Raw genomic sequence first — 19,521 nt, 5'->3', positions numbered from 1 at the left:
GTTTAATTGCAAATAACTTTAAAAGTTCGTTTCAGTTTTTAGTTTAGTTTAATTATAATAACCCTGTTTTGGATGGCAAAGTTTTAGCATGAATAGGCTGAATAGGACATTTTTTGTTTAGAATGTTTTACTACGCATAAATTAAATACTGTATAAATATAATCATTATTAATTGAAAAAAATCTTAATGGAGTTCAAAATTTGAATAAATAAAACTCCAGAACCACAATACAGTGCCTTTTCTCATAGATACTGTATATTTCATTCTCTCGATTGGCAGGGAAAGACTCCAAGAAAAGATTCTATTTGTCGTGCTGAAAATGAACATCAAATCCTTGATCTGTTCAGTGGACAATCATTCCAGAGCACGCTTTGAGCAAACAGGGCAACGTTTGAACATGTAGCTCATACATACCATAGTGGATGGGCTGGAGGGACTGAACAGTGACAGCTCATCCTCAACACATCTGAGAAGATTTCCACCCGGATTGACTTAGGGACCTAAAGTACTTAAATTGCAATTTGTCATTAGACAGACACCTATTTATCTAAAGGAACTACCAGCACAGAACAGGGAAAAATCCCCAGAAGAAAGTAGGGGTTAAGCATTTTGCTCAAGGACACAGTGGCAAAAGGTGATGGCCGTAACTCTTAGTTCATGCATCGCACCTTGCGGGCTTTGAACCTACAACCTTTGGGTTAGCAGGTCAGATCTTTAACCATTAAGCTTTCACTAACCTTTTGTACATTTGCCTGAACTGAAACATTAAATAACATTGACGGAAAACTATCATCATCTACTCACATCGCTCCAAACCCATTCGACTTACATTTTTCAATGGAATTGCATTTTCCTCACAAAAATACTTTGGAAGTATTGAAATTGAGTCATAACTGTAAAAAAATGTTTGTTGAAAATAAAACTAAAGTAAAATAAAGATTATTGGTGTATGTTTTATAAGAAAATACTATACCACATACTTCTACTCAAAATTCATATTTAATTTAATGTGATACTTGCTGTTTCTTTGTAATTCTTTGTGAAATTTAGCAATTTATGAGTCAAAATAATTTCTACATCAATTTATTTTCAGTGTACTAATTACTTTTAGGGTGCTTTTACACTGTGTTTTTGTCTGTTTCGGAGCTTGACAGCCCTTGGTCACCATTCACTTTCATTGCATGGAAAACAGCAGCTCAGACATTCTCCTAAATGTGCCACGTAAGAAAGCATGTCATACAGGTTTGGAACGACATGAGAAAGAGTACAACCTAAAAGGTTTGATTATTAAAACCAACCTTACAACAGTTCACATATTCCTTTGCAACTTGAATTAACTGAGTGATATTGCAGATTTACAGTAAGTGAATGAACCTCATCACAGCTGCACTCATGTGTCGTTGTTGACTGGTTGTGCATTTGAACGATCCTTTATGTAAGGTGGCACACACCATTCTGCCAGCCTGCTTGAACAGATGCACAACACAGACTGGCTGTGTGATATAACAGAAGAAGTATCTGAAGAATGGTATTTGGATTTAAATCAACAGCCTTAGGCGAGGCACAGGAACATCTTGGGCCTCTTCTGTAAACATAAGGCCCCCACTCCATAAGGAAAGTGCCACATGAAGAGCTGTAAAAAGAGGATGCACATTCATTTCATTTGTGGTCATACTGAGAATGTCAATATTTTAGGTATGATGAGAGCAGCGCATTATGGGTCATGCTATTCAAACATAACATTTCAGGGGAAATTACAGAATACAAAAGTTTAGTTCAGAAGTATCGAATCGGTATCGATATCGACGATACTGCCTTGAAACTTTTCGGTATTGTATCGAAAACTAAATAAGTGGTATCGCCCATCCCTAACAGACGCAGACAATTTACACGTCTCTCTCTCTCTCTCTCTCTCTCTCTCTCTCTCTCTCTCTCTCTCTCTCAAAATGGCCATATTTGAGGAAAAAAAATCGAGTTGCATCACTGGATATAGCTGTCGGTCATTTAACATTTCTCTCTGTTAGACCGCTGACTTTGATTTGAAAGTTAATTCTCACACTTTAATAGTATTTATAGCTTCTAACCGGCTGAGTGACTATGAGAATTGTTATTACCTCAAAATGTACGTCAGTATGCAGTTTTCCCTATTCGCGTGCCAGCGATTATCCCTCTGAGTGCCACTGTTGGCACGAGTGCTGTAGGTTGCCGACCCCTGCACTATAGCCTAGTGAATCTTTTTAGTAAATGGATTCGAATCAAATAAAAATTGAATCCATTTGCTTTGAAAACACCAAGATGAAGATCACTTAATTAAAATCATAGTTTTCAAAAGTTTGCGATGGATCTGGCATTTGTTTTTTGGGGTAGGCCTATGTAGCCTATGGGTTACCCAAAAATAGTTTTCACCAAAATAGCCTAATAGTTAATTAAGTGTGTTACAGATATTGTTGCTACTGGAAATATTTATATATATATATTTATTTACTTATTTATTTTTATTTATGAGTGGTGGATAAGACCATGAATCTCGATCACCATGCCAGCCATATGCTTTCACATCATTTATTACAGGCGGTCTATTTTCTGCCTGGCAAAATGTTCCCATGTCTTTCACACATTTATTTTCGTGATAGTACATTCCGCTGTTCCTGCCGACAAATGACTTCTTTCTGAGAAAAGAAGCCCGTTTTATCTGACAACAGTGGAAATAGCTCAGGCTGCAAGGCAGTAAACGATTCGCTTTGAATTAAGTCAAAATCATGTTCCTGTCGACCAAAGTAATAAAACAGTTTAAAGTCAAGTCTGTTCCATGTTCATTCATTCGTTCATTCATTTATTTGGTAAGGAGCAGCACGTAGGCCTAATAGGCTTTGCAGTTTAATGTAAATTGCAGTCAGCCAGAACAACACCCCTCTGCTTTTATTTATTTATTTAATAAGTAAATATATAGCCTACACGAGGTGCATGTTTAAGGTTATTTATTTATTTGCATGCTTGTTTTCATTGTGGAATTTCTCATCTTAAAGTTGATAATATCCAATTAAATAAATGTAAAATAACTAAAATAAAGCAAAATAAAACTCAAATGTTTCCACTATGGCAAAGTGACTTTGCACCTTTCTCACTCCTCAACAGACGGTGGCAGTAGCACACTTCCATTACAACTAGAAAAAAACATTACGAACCCCAGAAACACAGATGTCTAATGTACTGTACATATGCATCGATATATATGGGCTGATAGTGGATATATTCCGGCGTTCGTATCTTCAATAACCTTTAGTCTGATTCAAAAAGTGTTTAAAAATGTAATGTATCGACTTATTTCATAGTTGGTTATTGTGTAACTGCACGCTTTTTGTAAACAAGCAAGCAGTTGTTACGTATTGCTTGTAAGGAAGCGATGTTTAATTTATTATGCCAAAAATCTATGTATAGAGCAGCTATTAAATACAAACATGTTGCCCAAAAGGAAACACTTCTGAAACAAAACCCAATGCATGGGACATGGAGGAGGTCTTTCAACGCTGATCATGTAATGTATAATCAATATTATTATCACATTAAACCCCCTAGAGTGTAAAACTAGTCCAGACATGACGTTTACAATTCACATGAGAGCAGTGAACTGCTGTCGCTCATTTGCATGTTTTTTTCTTCTTCACAGACTTGCCTTGAATCAAGAGCGCTTCCTATAGTTCATCATGTCAAGTACATATGTGCCCTCCCTGAAAACCACAGGTTTCCCATGGGAAAGTTCCCCAAAGTCCTGGAGAGTCTGCTTAGAGATCAGGTCATAACAGATAAACAGGTTGGACATGATTAGTGAATCTGTAACTTATATTAACACACACACATATTTAACAAAGCCTTAATATACTTTAAATGTCACTGTGTTATAGGTGTGGGCCCCTAAGATTGCCTCTACGGACCTTCTGGGATGTGTGCATACTGAGGAGTACCTGTCCAACTTTATCAGTGGTGAAATAAGTGAGAAAGATCAGAGACGAACCGGATTCCCATGGAGTTCTGGTTTAGTCCAACGCTGCAGATATGAAACAGGTATGTTATTTAGTATGTGCCTAATGTCAAAGATGTGGAGTGAATCATCTGGGACATATTTTACCCTAAAAACAAAATAAAAATATAAAAATAACTAATTTGGGTTACTTTATATAGGGTTGTTTTAGTATTATTTATATGCTTTTATAGAATAGATTAAGCTTAATATTTTAAATTAGCTTAATATCTAATAAAAAAAAATATTATTTTAATTTAATTTTAGTTCTTTATTATTTATTGCCATGTTCCTTTGTCATTTTCTGGATTTTGTGTATATATATATATATATATATATATATATATAAAACAACACTTTTCTTATTGAAATAAGCATAAATGAAATTATTTACGATAAATATTACCATGAGGTACATTTACAATTTTAATTTTTATTTATTTAAAAAAAATTTGCATTATAGTACAGACCCTATTTGTTATGAAAATAATGTCACAATGGAAAAATACTTTATTTTTTTATGCAAAACATAATTTCTTTTTTGTTTGCATATTGCACTGCTGCATAGCTATGGAGGTTTGTAAAACTACAATATATTGTTCTGTATATTGTAATGTATTTCTCTCGTGTGAGATGTGGTCCAGGCGGCACTGTCCTGGCAGGAGAGATCGCCCTGCAAAGGGGACTGGCGTGCAGTACAGCAGGAGGGACCCATCATGCCTTCCCCAGCTACGGCTCAGGCTTCTGTCTGCTCAATGACCTGGCTGTGGCTGCCAAACACTTGATGGGCGAGTCCACATCCAGGAGGAAGATTCTCATTGTGGATTTGGATGTACATCAGGTACATGACTTCCAACCTTTTACTCTTTGGTTTTATTTTTGAGAAAGAAATATTTAATAATAGTGGATGAAACATTTACATCTGAAACTGAAAAAAATACAATTTCTGAACTGACCAAAATGCTGTTGTTTTCCTGAATTATGTATTATAAGAATGATATAAATAATAAAAGTTTTCCTTTCCTCTGTTCACTAGGGTGATGGAACAGCATTCATATTTAAGGATGAACCGGATGTTTTCACCTTCTCAGTGCATTGTGGGAAAAACTTTCCTGTGCGAAAGCAGCAGAGTGACCTAGATGTCAGTTTGGAAGATGGCATCGAAGACAAAGAGTATCTTTCCAAAGGTATTTTCATTTCACTTTCACTAATTTTCACAAAAACATATGCAGATCACTTTTTGACTTTTAAATAAATGTAAATAATTTCAATAAATCTCTATTAAAAGGAATAGTTCATACAAAATGAAAATTTGCTGTAATTTTACCCTCAGGCCATCCAAGATGCAAATGAGTTTGTTTCTTCATTTGAACAGATTTGGAGAAATTTAGCATTACATCACTTGCTCTGCAGTGAATGGGTGCCGTCAGAATGAGAGTCCAAACAGCTGATAAAAGCATCACAATAATCCACACAACTCCAGTCCATCAATTAATGTCTTCTGAAACGAAAAGCTGTGTTTGTAAAACACAAATTCATCATTATGGCATTTTAACTTTAAACACTGGCCAAAAATGAATCCATAATCCATAATAATGCTTCCTTTTGTGAGAGAAAAAAAAGGAATCCCCTGTTGTCCTCTCACATCAAAATCCACTTACATATTTGTTTAAAACTGTTTTGGGCTGTTTTTGCTTGTAAACGGTGCTTGATCTGTGCATATTTCTCTCCTGATGCAGATCATTTTTTACTGAAAAAGCAATATTATGCATGGAGAACATTTATTGTATTTCATTGTATTGTATTCTAGCCATAAGCAATGGTTTGAAGTTAAAAATGTCTTAATGATGGATTTGTTTCTTACAAACACACAAAGCTTTTCATTTAAAAAGACATTAATTGATAGACTCGTGTGGATCATTTTGATGTTTTTATCAGCAGTTTGTCTGGACTCTCATTCTGACGGCATCCATTCACTGCAGAGGATCTGCTAAATTTCTTCTGAAGAAAAACAAACTCGTCTACATCTTGGATGGCCTGAGAGTGAGTACATTTTCACCAAATTTTAGTTTTTGGGGGAACTATTCCTTTAAATAAACCAGTGTGTGATACTATGGTAAAATGCGTTAAGTAATTTCCTGTGCAGTCCAGGAACACCTCCCTTGGTTACTGGAAACATTCCGGCCAGATTTGGTGCTCTATGATTCTGGAGTGGATCCACACTGGGAGGATGAACTTGGAAGACTTCACCTCACAGATGAAGGTGAATCCTTTCACTCCATTACGCACATATATCATATATCATAAAAAAATCAAAGCAGTATTTTATGTAATTGACCCTTCAGTGACTTTGTGCATTTACCCGACATAGGACTTTACCAGAGGGATCTTTATGTTCTTCAGACAGTCATTAAAAGGGGCATTCCTGTGGCTACTGTCATTGGAGGAGGCTATTCCAGAGATATTGATCGACTGGCGCGCAGGCACTCAATAATTCACAGAGCTGCATCAAAGGTGAGGTCACAGAATTCATAATGAAAGTAACATGTATTTCATGGACCTGTGTGAATTGAACATGGACATTATTGGGTGCCTTGTACCAATTTAGTCTATATATTCATTTATTCTATATTCTACAGAAAGACACATTCTATGCTGCTGTTTTTACATGTTGATGTTATTAAGAAGCAGATTTTGCTTTTATAGTACTGCCGAGCTTTCTGTCCTCTTTATCACAAATGTAAACAGCACTTTCAAAGGTTTATATGCTTTTAATGGTTCCCATCTCTGCATTTAGGTTTGGAGAGAACATGGACTTTAACTCCGAGATGAAAATGGACAGCAGGTGCTGAACAATCTAAGATTGGTGGGAGCTGAGAGGGACCATATGAACGTTCCGCAGTGCCATACCCATTGTATGCAATAGATTTTATGAATAAAAATGCTGTATTTATTCAAGTGATCCTTTCAATTCTTACTCTTTTAATAATGTTTTTTTTATTATTATTATTTATAAATGGTTGGGTTTTACAAAGAAAAAAACTTGCTTGCCTCTTAAAATGACAGTGTCGCTCACTGTTATTATTAATAGTAGTAGTATTCTAAATTATTATTTAATTAAAATCTTCATTACAAAAATACATGAATTTGAGCCCAGTAGATCAGATAAAACTCTTTGCTTTTATTATACTATTTATTAATGATAAAAATAATTTAAATCATTCTTAATAATGCCGTTTTATTATTAACTGTTGTACAAAGCACATAATTAATTACTGGTCTGTAATTAATTCTATAACTTTAATTAATTACAGATTAAAAATGAATTTGAGCCGGCGTTCAAATAAAAACAGATACATGCTTTTATAATATAATATAATAAAACAAGTTGTGTTTCATGAAGTAGAGAATTAATTAATAGTGTGTTGATATTACTTTTCTGGCCTATTATTTAAGAAGAACATATTTAAAGTAACTGTAAATTTGACCTTTTTCACTGTAAAGACATGTATTTTCACCAATGGGTCAGATAAAACTAAATATAGTGCTTTTATTATATTTAAGTCCAAAATACACATAAAAATGGTTCAAGTTTAAAGGAAAATTAAAGACCTTTGTTGTGACATTTTGATACGGTCAAGTTACACCAATACAAACATACATCATGTGTAATCAATTAACAAGCTGTCGACTAGTTAAAATCTTGTTTAAAAGCTTCAGGGCACAACACAACAGCTAATACTAACCACACAACACAACACCTACACAGACAAACTCCTGAAGAGCGTTCAGTAAGAAAATGTGCTCACATTGTTTGGTTCAGAAAAATTATGTGCTATGCTTTCTTTTTCAGGCAGGCATTGCTTAAGACAGTTAATAGTGATACACCATTCAAATCAGTGCAAGTGAAGTCGATTATTTTCAACTCAAAACTTAAGACATCACAAAGAATGGAGACTAAAGCTAAATTTTAGAATAGCAAATTTTAAAGTACGACTAGCTTTAGTGTTACGACTTGGACCAACACTGGTCTCGTCAAAGCATCGATACCTTGCTTGTTATTGCCACTGATACTGAACAGCTAATGTTAGCTAAATATTAGCTCTCTGGTCCCAATACTTCATCTCAAACTAAAACTTTTAAAGACCTCAAAACGGATATTATTAATTAAAACATTTAAAATGAGATTTAAACCTTCCAGACTTGGACCTTCTCAGCCACTACGCACCAATTGGCGTGATCCAAGTACGTGTGCAGAACATGGAGCTCATCAACATGGTTTTGGATCAACTGTGTTAGTTCTCCTTCCTTGAATATGTGGTAGTATCTCAGACAAGAGTCCTTCAGTTGTTCGCTGCTCTGTCCACTCATCCCATCGCTTTCCAGAAGAGATGCTGTGCTTTCCTGCCTCTGCAAGGGCTCTTGTTGGCTCGATTTACCATCTACCTCCACGTGTCCTTCAAGAGTTGACTGATCCCTCTGGTAGGACACCAAGTCAGGCAATGGTACTGCAGAACAATCATGGACGAGCTCCACAGGAACAGTCTCATTTCCATTCCCAGAACTTCTGTTGTCATTTTTATGGACCTGTTCGTTGGGATCTGAGATGAAGACGTCTTCTTCTAGACTGGTTCTGGAAGAGGATGAAAAGAGGCTGGACATCTGCCTGATGAGACCTCTACTGCTAGTTCGCCGGCTTCTGCTTTCCGATGCTTCATCGACGGGGGTTTGTAAAGTGCTGGAAGAGGAGCGGGACACGGTCAGGCTGGTGAAGTCCAGCACTGAATCCAAAGATCTGGAGAAGAACCAAAGCCTCTGTTGTTTCTGCTGGCCGGGGCTGATCAAGTCTCCTGATTCGTCCACCATGGAGGATGTGCTTCTCACTTTCCTGTGCTTGTCGCTGGAAGCGGAGTCGTTGCTGACGCTTTGGGTTCCGTTGCCTCGCTCTCTGAGGGCAGGAGATAAAGGGGGATTGGGGTTCCAGGGAATGAAGATGTCCTGCTTCTCAAACTTGCGCCTCTTCTGCTCCATGGCCCAAACGTAAATCATGATCCGCCCTCCCACACGCAGGGTGCGTGCCATCTCTTTTATTGCTCGGACACGCCGTTCTTTGGTGGACATGTGGTGGATGACTAAGCAATTGAAAGAAATTGTATTCATAGGTCATTGATATATATTTTAATGATTTCAAGGAATAGTTATATCCAGAATTAAATGTGTTATTCACCCTATGCAGTACCATAAAACCCATACTTTTGCCATGTATGCAATCAATTTTATTAAAAATATGCATAATTTAGTCAACTTTAAAGCTATATATTTATAGCCACCTTTTTAATAATGTATTTTTAATGTATCATATAGTTGTTGGGTTTACAAAGTAGAGAATCATTAGTTATTATTAGTTTGTTGACTTTACCTGTTTAATTCAGCATTTATTATTATTATTAACTACCTTATATATTTTATATATATTTTAATTACCTAAATATATATACAGTGAAATTGTTATTTTAATATTTTTCATTGGCAAATCATTTATTTAAATATTTATAATTTAAAATAATATACTGATTCAGTATGAGTCAATATTGTCTCAATTCAATAATGTCCCGCATCAATACTGTTGATTGTTATTCATAATAATAATAATAATAATAATAATAATTTTAAATTAAAAACTCAAATAAAAATATGCACACTAAAAATATTTGAATCAAACAAAATATAGTATTCTTAATGTTTTTCATATGCAAATAATTTATTTAAATATTACTTATAATTAAAAATATTATACTGATTCAGTGAGTCAATATCCCACAACAATACTATTGATTATTATTATTATTCATAATAACAACAACAATAATAATAAAACAATAGCAACAATCATTTTAAATTAGAAACTAAAATAAAAATATGCACACTAAATACATTTGAATCAAACAAAATATAGTGTTCCGTTAACTGTTTTTTTGTAATTTGATGCAAAGGTGATATAATACAAAGAATAGTGTTATAAATGTACATACATTTTTTTTTAAATACAAATATGAAAAAATTGAGGATTTATGGTTAAACACATCATCACAGTCTTGTGAAAAGGGTCCATATAAAACCAAAAATCAATGCAGAAAGCCCAGCTCATAGCGGTGGGCTGTTTCCTGCGTTTAGTGGGGGCTTTCAGAGTGTTTAAACCATTATGAGACTCTGATATCATCAATGGGCACATTAATCTTCTCTCTGAGGATTCACGAGGGGTTGCCAGGTGACTCAGCTGTACAGCCTGACAACAAATACTCCCTGGCCTCTTCCAAGAAGCACTAATCTCCTGTAGCCTAGTAACACCTCTTGTTTCCTCCACCTCATAAAGCCTAAATAAACCTATATATCCGCTCCATTTCAAGTTAATGGCAGCACTACCAGCTGATTGAAATTAAATGGTTGGATCGTGGAAATACTAGAGTTAATGTGGGTGTATGACATTATGAATTGTGCTCCTATGAATGCACATCCTCATAGATCATTATGCTAATGATCTCATGTCAGAGCCTGTAACGCAGATGTCCACACTGCATGTTCCTTTTACTGTTCCAATACATTCTGCACTAAAATAAAACATGGATGTGCATAAAAGGAAAGAAAAATCGTTGTAATTCATTGAAATGTGAAATAATTTTGACTAGTTTAATGACTAATATGGATGGGAATTAAGAAAATATGAAATTGAAAGCTTTTCAAGCGTGAATAGTTCTTGCTGGTTGCACGCAGCAACAAAAAGCACAACTAGTGTGGACCATTCACAAACAAATGACTAATGAGTTGATTCTTGTGATTCGGGTAAAAAAAATATTCATAAACGTGTGCTCTGTCAGGGTGAATCATTCTAATGACTCACTGAATCAATCAGAACAGTTCTTCACTTATTCACTGAACTAAAAGTCAGTTGTATAACAAATAAAGTGCTTCCTCAAAAGTACTAAAACAATCAATAATGGAATCATTAATGAACTGACTCATTAAGTGGAATCTGCATCAGAACCAGAATGAAACTGAATGTCAGGGTTATTATAGTTAACTAAAACCATTTCAATTACTTGAAATAAAATATTACCAAAATATATATTTATTTTTTTAGCTAGTTCAGTGTAAAGTAACATTTCTGTTATGTTCAAGTTCATTTAGTTTAACTTAATGTTCTAAAATAACAAACTGAAAATTAATTAAAAAAAAAAACAAAACTGTATAGACATTTAAAAAACAAAACAATTACTAATAAAAATGACCATCAAAATGGTGAATGTTAAGATGTTTGTCTATGCAAAAATTTTAAATGATATGAATAAAATGTATTTAGTCGAGATATATACTATATATGTGCTTTCTCTGTTTTATGCATTTTTTAAGTTTAATTAATTTTTAAATGAATAATATAAATATTGGATTGTAAGAAGTAGAGAATTAATTTGTCTCAGTATTTTTTTCCTATGATGATTATTAATCAGTTAAAAACTAACTGAACTGAAGTTTTAAAATAATTATATAATAACCTTTTATATATAAAATTATATATTATATAATAACCGTTTTGAGGTTTATTGTTATTATTACTGAAAGAATCATTATTATTTACAGAATCATTAATGTAATATTTAAATAACGGAATCATTAAATGAATGTAAATGAGAATCAGAATGAATCCATCCAAATGTTTTAGGGTATTTATCTTGCTGCGTTACCTGCAATGGAGAGCACTGCATCAAAGCAGCCGTCTCTGTAGGGTAAACGCAGGCCATCGCAAAGCTGCACCTCGTGACCTCGACTCCACGCAGAGTCCACCAACGGCCGACACACGTCACAGCCCAACTTAAAGATATCCTCATTGATGTGCAGATATTTGCCATTGCCACATCCTGCAATAATTAAAAAAGTAATCAGTGCATGTCATAGAAATGAATCAAAAACATAAAATTGTTTTTCCCTCATGGATGATTCACTGGGTTGTTTTTCCAATGTCGTACTGTAATAACTTTGGTGCCCATTCATCCTTATTAAACTTTAATATGAATAATTGCATTTCCTTTCAAACAGCGCTCCTGTCTGCTAAGTCTGTATGTGATAACGGGCCATTACGTTTTTCCAGGCAAAAGAATAAAGACAAGATTACATGTGTTTCTTTTCAGCCATAGTACACAATGATTGTTTACAAAGAAAGCGTGACTTTGACACTAGTAAAAGCATATTGATCTTGCTGTTCTGAGAGTTATATTTCTCGCTTGAGAGACATTAAAGACAGAACGCGAAGCCTTACCGACATCCGCCACGATGCTGCCGGACTCCTGCTCTAGCAGGAACTGTTTGACCTTGGGCCAAGCTTTGTAGCGGCTGTCGTTGAAGTAGGGTGCGATCCTCTCGTACACACTGTGAACATGGTCTCTCTCCAGCTGGCTGGCAGCCTCGTCCATGCTGCTCTCTATTAAACCCCACAGAGCATCTTCACCACTCAGCCAGACAGAGAGGGAGGAGGAGAGACACGAAATGAGACCTAAAGATTGAGTCGCCCTCTGCTTAATGCTTTGGTTTCACAGCCATTTCTAAAAAAAAATGAATTCAATACGATATTTTGATTGGTTGCTTCTATACAGCAGTACGAGCCTGGAGAATATACAGTCAGGTCCATATATATTTGGACACTGACACAATTTTCATAAATTTGTGTATGAGGTTTTTGTGTATAAACCTCCTGTATGAGTTTTTTTTTCTCATATTTATATCATATGATAAGCGATATCACACGAGCAGCGAGAGCAGAGTGCTGTTTGTCCCGAATATAACGAGTGCAAATGTGATTTAATTCAACAGTTCAGTAAATAAGAAGTTAATATTGTGTTATATTTTAAACACAATATTGTCTGTTTTTGCTCAGTTTTGCCAACAAAAATATTACCTATAAAGCCACAGCAGAATTGTTGTGCGTCTCCGAGCAACACAGCGGTGTTTAGTTTCTGAATGAATCCGCGTTTTAAACAAATCATGTGAACCAATGATTCAAGAGCCTATTCATAAAGTGAGCCATTTACTGAATTCCTGAATGAATCAGCCGTTTGAACAAATCTAGTGAATTAAATGACTCGTAAAGGAATTTAAGGCCACCTGCTGGCAGATTTAGTTTCTTATTTAGAGTATTATTTCATTAAAAAAGGAGGAAAAAACTTTAAAGGGATAGTTCACCCAAAAAAAATTAATTATGTCATCATTTACAACCTAAATGACTTACTTTCTTTTGTGGAACATAAAAGAAGGTATTTTGAAGACTGTTGGTAACAAAGCTGTTTTGGTTACCAATGACTTCCATTGCATGAACGAAAAAAAAAAAAGTTTCTCAAATTATCTTCTTTTATGTTCCATAGTTTATGTTAGGCAGTTGTAGCCTAAACACAGATAGGATGTAAATTGTGGGGGAAATGTGTTAAAAAGTCTATATAATAAAAATGTGCTAAATAATAATTTAAATAAATTAATAAATATAAAAAATGCTACATTTAACTAAGAATGATATTTAATCTAATAATATTGATCTTTTTTATAAATACATTTTGGGCAAAATGTGCTTAATTGTCATAAAAAGAAACTATGTTCCATAGTTTATGTTAGGCCGTTGTAGCCTAAATGTTTATGTGTTATAAATTTTATGTTGAATGAAATGAAATATTTCTTTCTAAAGCTACTGATTGTAATGTCTACTTAAAGGGGTCATCGGATGCCCATTTTCCACAGTTTGATATGATTCTTTAGGGTCTTAATGAAAAGTCTATAACATACTTTGGTTCAAATTTCTCAATAGTAGTGTAAACCAACACCCTTTTTACCTTGTCAAAAACAGCTCTGTTTACAGCAAGCCATTTTTTTGCATGTTCCTTTAAATGCAAATGAGCTCTGCTCACCCTGCCACTCTCTTCCGAGCCGCTCTCTGAGAGACTGCAAACTTTAGCCGCATTCATCGTGAAACTTGCTAACTAGTACATTATTAGGAAAGGCGATTTGCAAAGATTAATTAAAAAAAACTTACACTCACTTCTTCTGTAGGTGAAGCTGGTTCACAAATGATTCGCGCGAACAGACACATTTATGTAGATCGGGGGCACATTCCCTTCAAAAACACATGTAATCCACTGCGTCTTCAGCGGCTCAGATGTCGGGAGTAAATGACGACTGCTTATGTTCATTATTACATTCAACAACAAAGCACCTCAATCGCTTAGGAGCCATTCTTGTATACAACCGCTCCGGCGTCGAAACAATGGTGGACTGATGACAGCTCACTCAGGGCAGGTCTGTGATAAAACACCACTGTCAATCAACTATCGTTGGGAGGGGCCTTGCCCAGTGTGATGTAACACTGGGTTGATTTTTATCATTATAGGGTGGTTGTGTACACACACTGCCAAGACACATTTCAGTTCAAACAAGTAAAAGTGAATTTTGCATCCGATGACCCCTTTAATACGTTCTCATTTAACACAAAAATAGCTTTAAATAATCTTTTGGGGGCATTTTCACAGCCAAATGTAATTTGCGATTAATTAGATTAATCGACACATAAAGTAATTAATCAGATTAAACATTTTAATTGACTGACAGCCCTAATATATATATATATATATATATATATACATACATCATTTAAAACTAATTTTATAAATAATAATTCTAAATAAATAAAAATTTACATGCTTATCACCATGCAAAACATACATTTACATAATATCACCATGCAAAAACAACAACAACAACATAATAATAATAATAATAACAATAATAATAATATACGCAATCTCAAGGAAACTAATTGCATATATTCACAATGAGAACTAAATGACTAGCTGAAGCTGAAGTGTTTTTGATTAACTCTTTGTTCGCCTCTTTTCCAGGTAAAATCATTTAGTAAACTGTTGCTCTTCTGCCACTTGACTGCAGCAGCACAGACAGATGAGGTTGTACGCCTCCTCACAGCTGCACATCACTTACCAGATGTCCAGTACAACAGCATCATGCTTCACAATCAACAGATGACTGTTCATCATTTCCCACCTTCAAACACACACTACATCTTCCTCAACAGGGATGTCTCAAACAAAGCTTTGAAGCAGAAACAGTCGGATATTTCAGTGCTTGTATCACTGCAGACTGCAGCCCGCACACCATAATTGAAATGCAGAGTGGACGGCGCTTTTCAAACTGTGCTGCCACCTCTGATCTGTTTTCAAAGCCTCGGCTGTCATATAACTGCTACCCTTGAAACTAAATGCATCAGCTTTACAGGTTTTGCTTTATCTATTTATTGTCAAGTATGTGACCTATAACACCAGATGAATTTGCATTCAGCTGTAAAACTAGATTAATTGCCTTTCAGCAGGTTGAGTTGTTGCGAGTTGAGAACTGAAGTCACGGATCAATAAGAGAACATTTCGAAGCAAATCCACATTCGATGGTGATCTACTCTCCTGCATTTCGGTCAATAATCTCATGGTCCGGCCAGCAAATCGATGAGACTTTCATGTTGGCTGCCAGAAGGGTTTGGACAAGTCTGCAAAGTACGAATGCAATACCGTTTTATCCCATTTTCACTATTACTAAACACATAACCAGAATCTATAAACAGTGGTTTTGGATTGTATAACAAAGCCATTGTGAATAAGTAATTGACCTTTTGGGATATTTCAATGAAAACAAGATTTTCTTGTTATTTCACAATGCCTCAGTGGTTTGGAAATGTAGTCTGCTGACTGTTATGTAAAAACAGAAAGCCCTTCAGCTGAATCGCGTTGCCCTAAAGGGGAAACTCCACAGCTGATTCGCAGATGAGCCATAAGAGACAACACAGCAGCATGTGGGCTGGTCGTATGTGTGCGACTTGACAGAAGGTGTGTGATGTGCAGGCCAAAATAAAGAAATTAATACAGAAATGTACATTTCCAAGCAAGAAGATGGTTGTTTTTGGTAGCATCTTGCACAATAGGTCTTTTAAAGTTCAAATAAAATCAAAACTGCTTCTGTAATGCACTTATTGTGAATGGTTCATTGGTGTAAGTTATCACAATTAAAAAAAAGAGAGAAAGAAATTTAGATTTATATCACTTGTTCACTAATGGATTCTCTTCAGTGAATGGGTGCCATGAGAATGAGTCCAAACAGCTGATACAAACATGTTTGTAATAAACAAATCCATCAAGATGTTTTTAACTTCAAACCATAGCTTTCACTTCACAGGTCTGCGGATTATTGTGATGTATTTAATCAGCTGATTGGACTCTCATTCTGACGGCACCCATTCACTACAGAGGATCTATTGTAAGTAAGTGATGTATGGCTAAATTTGTTCCGATGAAGAAACAAACTCATCTGTATCTTGGATGGCCTGTGAGTAGGTATATTTTCAGCAAATTTTCTTCTTTGGGTGAACTATTCCTTCAAAAAAAGACAACACGGAGCTTTGTGTGATTATTTTAGTAAACTGTAATTTTTAATTTCTCACCATCCAATCAATTCCAGATTGATAATGTCAAATCACGCAATGTTTTTCTAAGGGTATGTTTACACAAGAATGATTGTGCTAAAAACTGAAAGGTTTTTCCTTTGCGTTTTTAAATAGTTTCATCTTCAGACGACAACGATCCCTGTTCACACAAATCCGTGAAAATGACAAAAAATGCTGAGGGTGAGTAATTAAGAGTTTTAATTTTTTGGGTGAATGATCCCTTTAAGGAAGTAAATTGGGGTGCAAATTACATTTTTTGCACAAAAAAATTCCATAAACAAGGGACACAAGAAATATCTTTTGACTCTGGCCAGTAAACAACTACTAGAAACCATGAAGAACATCCTAGCAACCACACTGCAACATTCCAAATCATTGCATAGGTAAGCGTCTCTCATATTTTCTACAGAGAAAAAGATAGCCTTTAGTTATTATGGTCATTTGTGGTCATAAAATATTCAAACGGGGCCCTTTTGGAAATGAAATACAATAATAAATAACTGCAAGGGCTGCATTCGCACAGATTCTCTCTCCATGGCAAAATATCCTCACCACAATTGTTTCCGAGAAGTCATTTTAGACTTGCGCTGGCTCTCTGGCCTTGAGAGTCTTGTCAACAAGCAAGCAATATTAAAGGTCATCAAAGCCGCACTGCATCAAATAAAGAGATAGTGGATGGCGACCTTAGAAATGTCACCTCACTGAAAGATGTCAACAGCTTGGTGTCGCTCCAACGCACCTTTAGAAAATATCAAACCTCTGTCAATGTAAAACCGTGACTTTCTGGAGGCCTTCTGTTTGGAGCATTATGATTTCATCTCCCTTCGGACCCTGCAGTCGGCTCCGTTCTGCCGAGAACTCTGAGGGTCCCTCATTACGAGACTATTTTAAGATCACACCCGCTGACAGAAGGATGGGAGAGAAGCGCTACGGCTCCATCACCTCACACAGCCCTGACGAGACTCGGATCGCATCCGACTGTCCATTCAATTCATTAAAATGGTCAACTCGACAGGCGTTATGTAACCAGCTGCAAGCAGGATGTTGGGAGAATACTGAACAGCAACATCTAAATTTAGAAACAAGCAATACCCGCCAGACCACTATTCTCTTACAGAGAAACAGTGGCTCTGACTCAGTTCCAATGGAAACGTGGAATAAACGAAAAAGACTTCCATTGTTTAGTAATTTATCCGTTGATAGACTTACTACTCCATGCAAGTTTCCCCTAACTGATGCAGCAGATTTAACTTAAATAGCTTTTTTTTATTTAAGCACTGCTTATTAAATAAGAACTTGATAGTATGCAGCAGCAGTGTGTGTGTGTGTGTGTGTAAATGATTATGTACAGTATATATTAGGGATGCACCGATATGAACATTTTGGCCGATACCGATAACCGATAATTCTTTATTTTTGAAAGCCGATAACCGATATGTTGGCCGATAAATCTATATCCAAATTTTTATATACTTTTTGAGAGCCTGACTACAAAAAAGGTCTCATCATTAAAACCCACATCCCAAACACGTCAACATAAGCAGCCTAGTTTGAACGGTGTACGTTTTAAAAATAATTTTACTCTCCCATTACCAAATTTAGTCATAAAAAAGTCTTACAAATAAATAAAATAATGCAAACAAGTCACTGGACATCATTACACGTGTAAAGAATCAAAATGAATGCGCCATAGATCAATAAAACGGAATAGCCTCTGCACGGACAATAATTAAATGATTTGAACTAAACCCAAAGAATTCACAACGTTTTATTATAATAATGTTCTCATTAGAATGTTATATACACGACATTCCCAATCATAGTTATTAACTGTTTGAGCTGCGTGCGCTGAGCTAAAGATGATCACCGGTAAACTGAAGCGCTCTTTTAACTTAACCAAACGCATTCTATTTGAGGTAAATCAGATATACATCAAATAAACACAATAATACAACGTACAATTGCACAAAAGGCTGCAAACGAAGAGCGCGCATCTGAAGTGTCTCTGAAGGAAATAACGCATTATTTACCGGCTTTAAGATATCGGCCAAATTTTTTTATCGGGCCGATATATATACACACACACACACACACACACACACACACACACACACACACAGACACATTACAAATAAATGAAAACATAGTAAAATATTTATATAGGCTATGAACAATATAAAATATAGATTTTTAATACATAGCCTACTTATTAATAAATATTTTTGAAAACAAGCACACATTTTTACATATATAACACGCAAGCATGCAGCATAAAACTGGTTTATATGCATATATAATTGTCTGTGTGTGTTTTGTTATATAAATGTATGTGATTGATGCACTTATACAACATATATACAAACACAAGTGTGCGCAAATGTATATGATCTCAGTTACTTAAATAACAGGAAATACTTGTACATTCATTCATGTTTCTCAGGAAACATTACACTATGAGACACAAGATCCTGCTGATCCTTGATGTTGATGAATAAAGTTTAAAACGCCAACAGAAAGCTTCTTCAGAGATGTAATCTTCAATAAGTGAACATGCATTTCACACACTGGCGATACTGTTTATCTTCACGCGCAAACTACACAGAGAACTGTCATTCAACGCGATGCGATACAAATCAATGTATTTCCAATTGAAAGTTTTATCCCATGTTTGTATGCAACACAAGAATTAGCGTCGTATACATCCTATGAATCAAACCTACCTCTCTCAAGCTACCTCTGTCAGTCGCAGAGACATCAAATCCGACGGCAGGCTGTTTCTTTAATTCGCGACATTACATTAATGTCAAAAGTAAAAGACCGCCATAAAACATCGACACCCCACACTGACTGTGTGCAACAGACCGGCTCAAGATGCACACTGGGGATGTGTTAATAAATACATGCTCACTACGCTCGACCCCTAGTCTGGAGTGATGTCCGATTCGCCAACGAATAATTATTTTG

At 35.5% G+C, this 19,521-nt stretch overlaps 2 protein-coding genes across 5 annotated transcripts; one reads left to right on the top strand and one right to left on the bottom strand.

Moving 5' to 3' along the window:
* The first annotated feature begins 3,187 nt into the window (after positions 1-3,187).
* LOC107704723 (uncharacterized protein SYNPCC7002_A1628-like) lies at positions 3,188-6,958 on the top strand. 2 transcript variants are annotated; one of them, XM_016507709.1, is made up of 8 exons: positions 3,188-3,536; positions 3,669-3,812; positions 3,904-4,063; positions 4,664-4,860; positions 5,056-5,206; positions 6,166-6,282; positions 6,391-6,533; positions 6,817-6,958. In XM_016507709.1, the coding sequence occupies exons 1-8, from the start codon at positions 3,405-3,407 to the stop codon at positions 6,838-6,840; spliced, it is 1,068 nt and encodes a 355-aa protein (XP_016363195.1). In that variant the 5' UTR covers positions 3,188-3,404; the 3' UTR covers positions 6,841-6,958. The 2 variants fall into 2 exon arrangements, with proteins under 2 accessions (XP_016363195.1, XP_016363196.1); XM_016507710.1 differs by lacking the exon at positions 6,817-6,958 and having other exon boundaries at positions 6,423-6,508.
* Positions 6,959-7,565: 607 nt separating this feature from the next.
* LOC107704776 (probable tRNA methyltransferase 9-like protein) lies at positions 7,566-19,493 on the bottom strand. Of its 3 annotated transcripts, none has more exons than XM_016507798.1 (4): positions 19,278-19,493; positions 12,331-12,564; positions 11,759-11,932; positions 7,566-9,151 (listed from the first exon to the last, which is right to left on the bottom strand). In XM_016507798.1, the coding sequence occupies exons 2-4, from the start codon at positions 12,482-12,484 to the stop codon at positions 8,208-8,210; spliced, it is 1,272 nt and encodes a 423-aa protein (XP_016363284.1). In that variant the 5' UTR covers positions 12,485-12,564; positions 19,278-19,493; the 3' UTR covers positions 7,566-8,207. The 3 variants fall into 3 exon arrangements, with proteins under 3 accessions (XP_016363284.1, XP_016363283.1, XP_016363285.1); XM_016507797.1 differs by having other exon boundaries at positions 12,331-12,521; XM_016507799.1 differs by having other exon boundaries at positions 12,331-12,513.
* Positions 19,494-19,521: the final 28 nt, after the last annotated feature.

This window comes from Sinocyclocheilus anshuiensis, unplaced genomic scaffold, assembly GCF_001515605.1.
Source record: "Sinocyclocheilus anshuiensis isolate Anshui unplaced genomic scaffold, SAMN03320099.WGS_v1.1 scaffold758, whole genome shotgun sequence".
NCBI classification, from domain to species: domain Eukaryota; kingdom Metazoa; phylum Chordata; class Actinopteri; order Cypriniformes; family Cyprinidae; genus Sinocyclocheilus; species Sinocyclocheilus anshuiensis.
This window is presented reverse-complemented; position numbering and strand designations above follow the sequence as displayed.

Excerpts from the sequence above, each read along its gene's own strand:
- LOC107704723 (XM_016507709.1), top strand. The coding sequence starts at position 3,405 with ATGTTTAATTTATTATGCCAAAAATCTATGTATAGAGCAGCTATTAAA. Across the intron at positions 3,813-3,903 it reads AGGTCATAACAGATAAACAG|GTGTGGGCCCCTAAGATTGC; the intron begins GTTGGACATGAT and ends ACTGTGTTATAG. Across the intron at positions 4,861-5,055 it reads TGGATTTGGATGTACATCAG|GGTGATGGAACAGCATTCAT; the intron begins GTACATGACTTC and ends TCTGTTCACTAG.
- LOC107704776 (XM_016507798.1), bottom strand. The coding sequence starts at position 12,484 with ATGGACGAGGCTGCCAGCCAGCTGGAGAGAGACCATGTTCACAGTGTG. Across the intron at positions 11,933-12,330 it reads CAGCATCGTGGCGGATGTCG|GATGTGGCAATGGCAAATAT; the intron begins GTAAGGCTTCGC and ends TAATTATTGCAG. Across the intron at positions 9,152-11,758 it reads TGCAGTGCTCTCCATTGCAG|TCATCCACCACATGTCCACC; the intron begins GTAACGCAGCAA and ends TCAATTGCTTAG.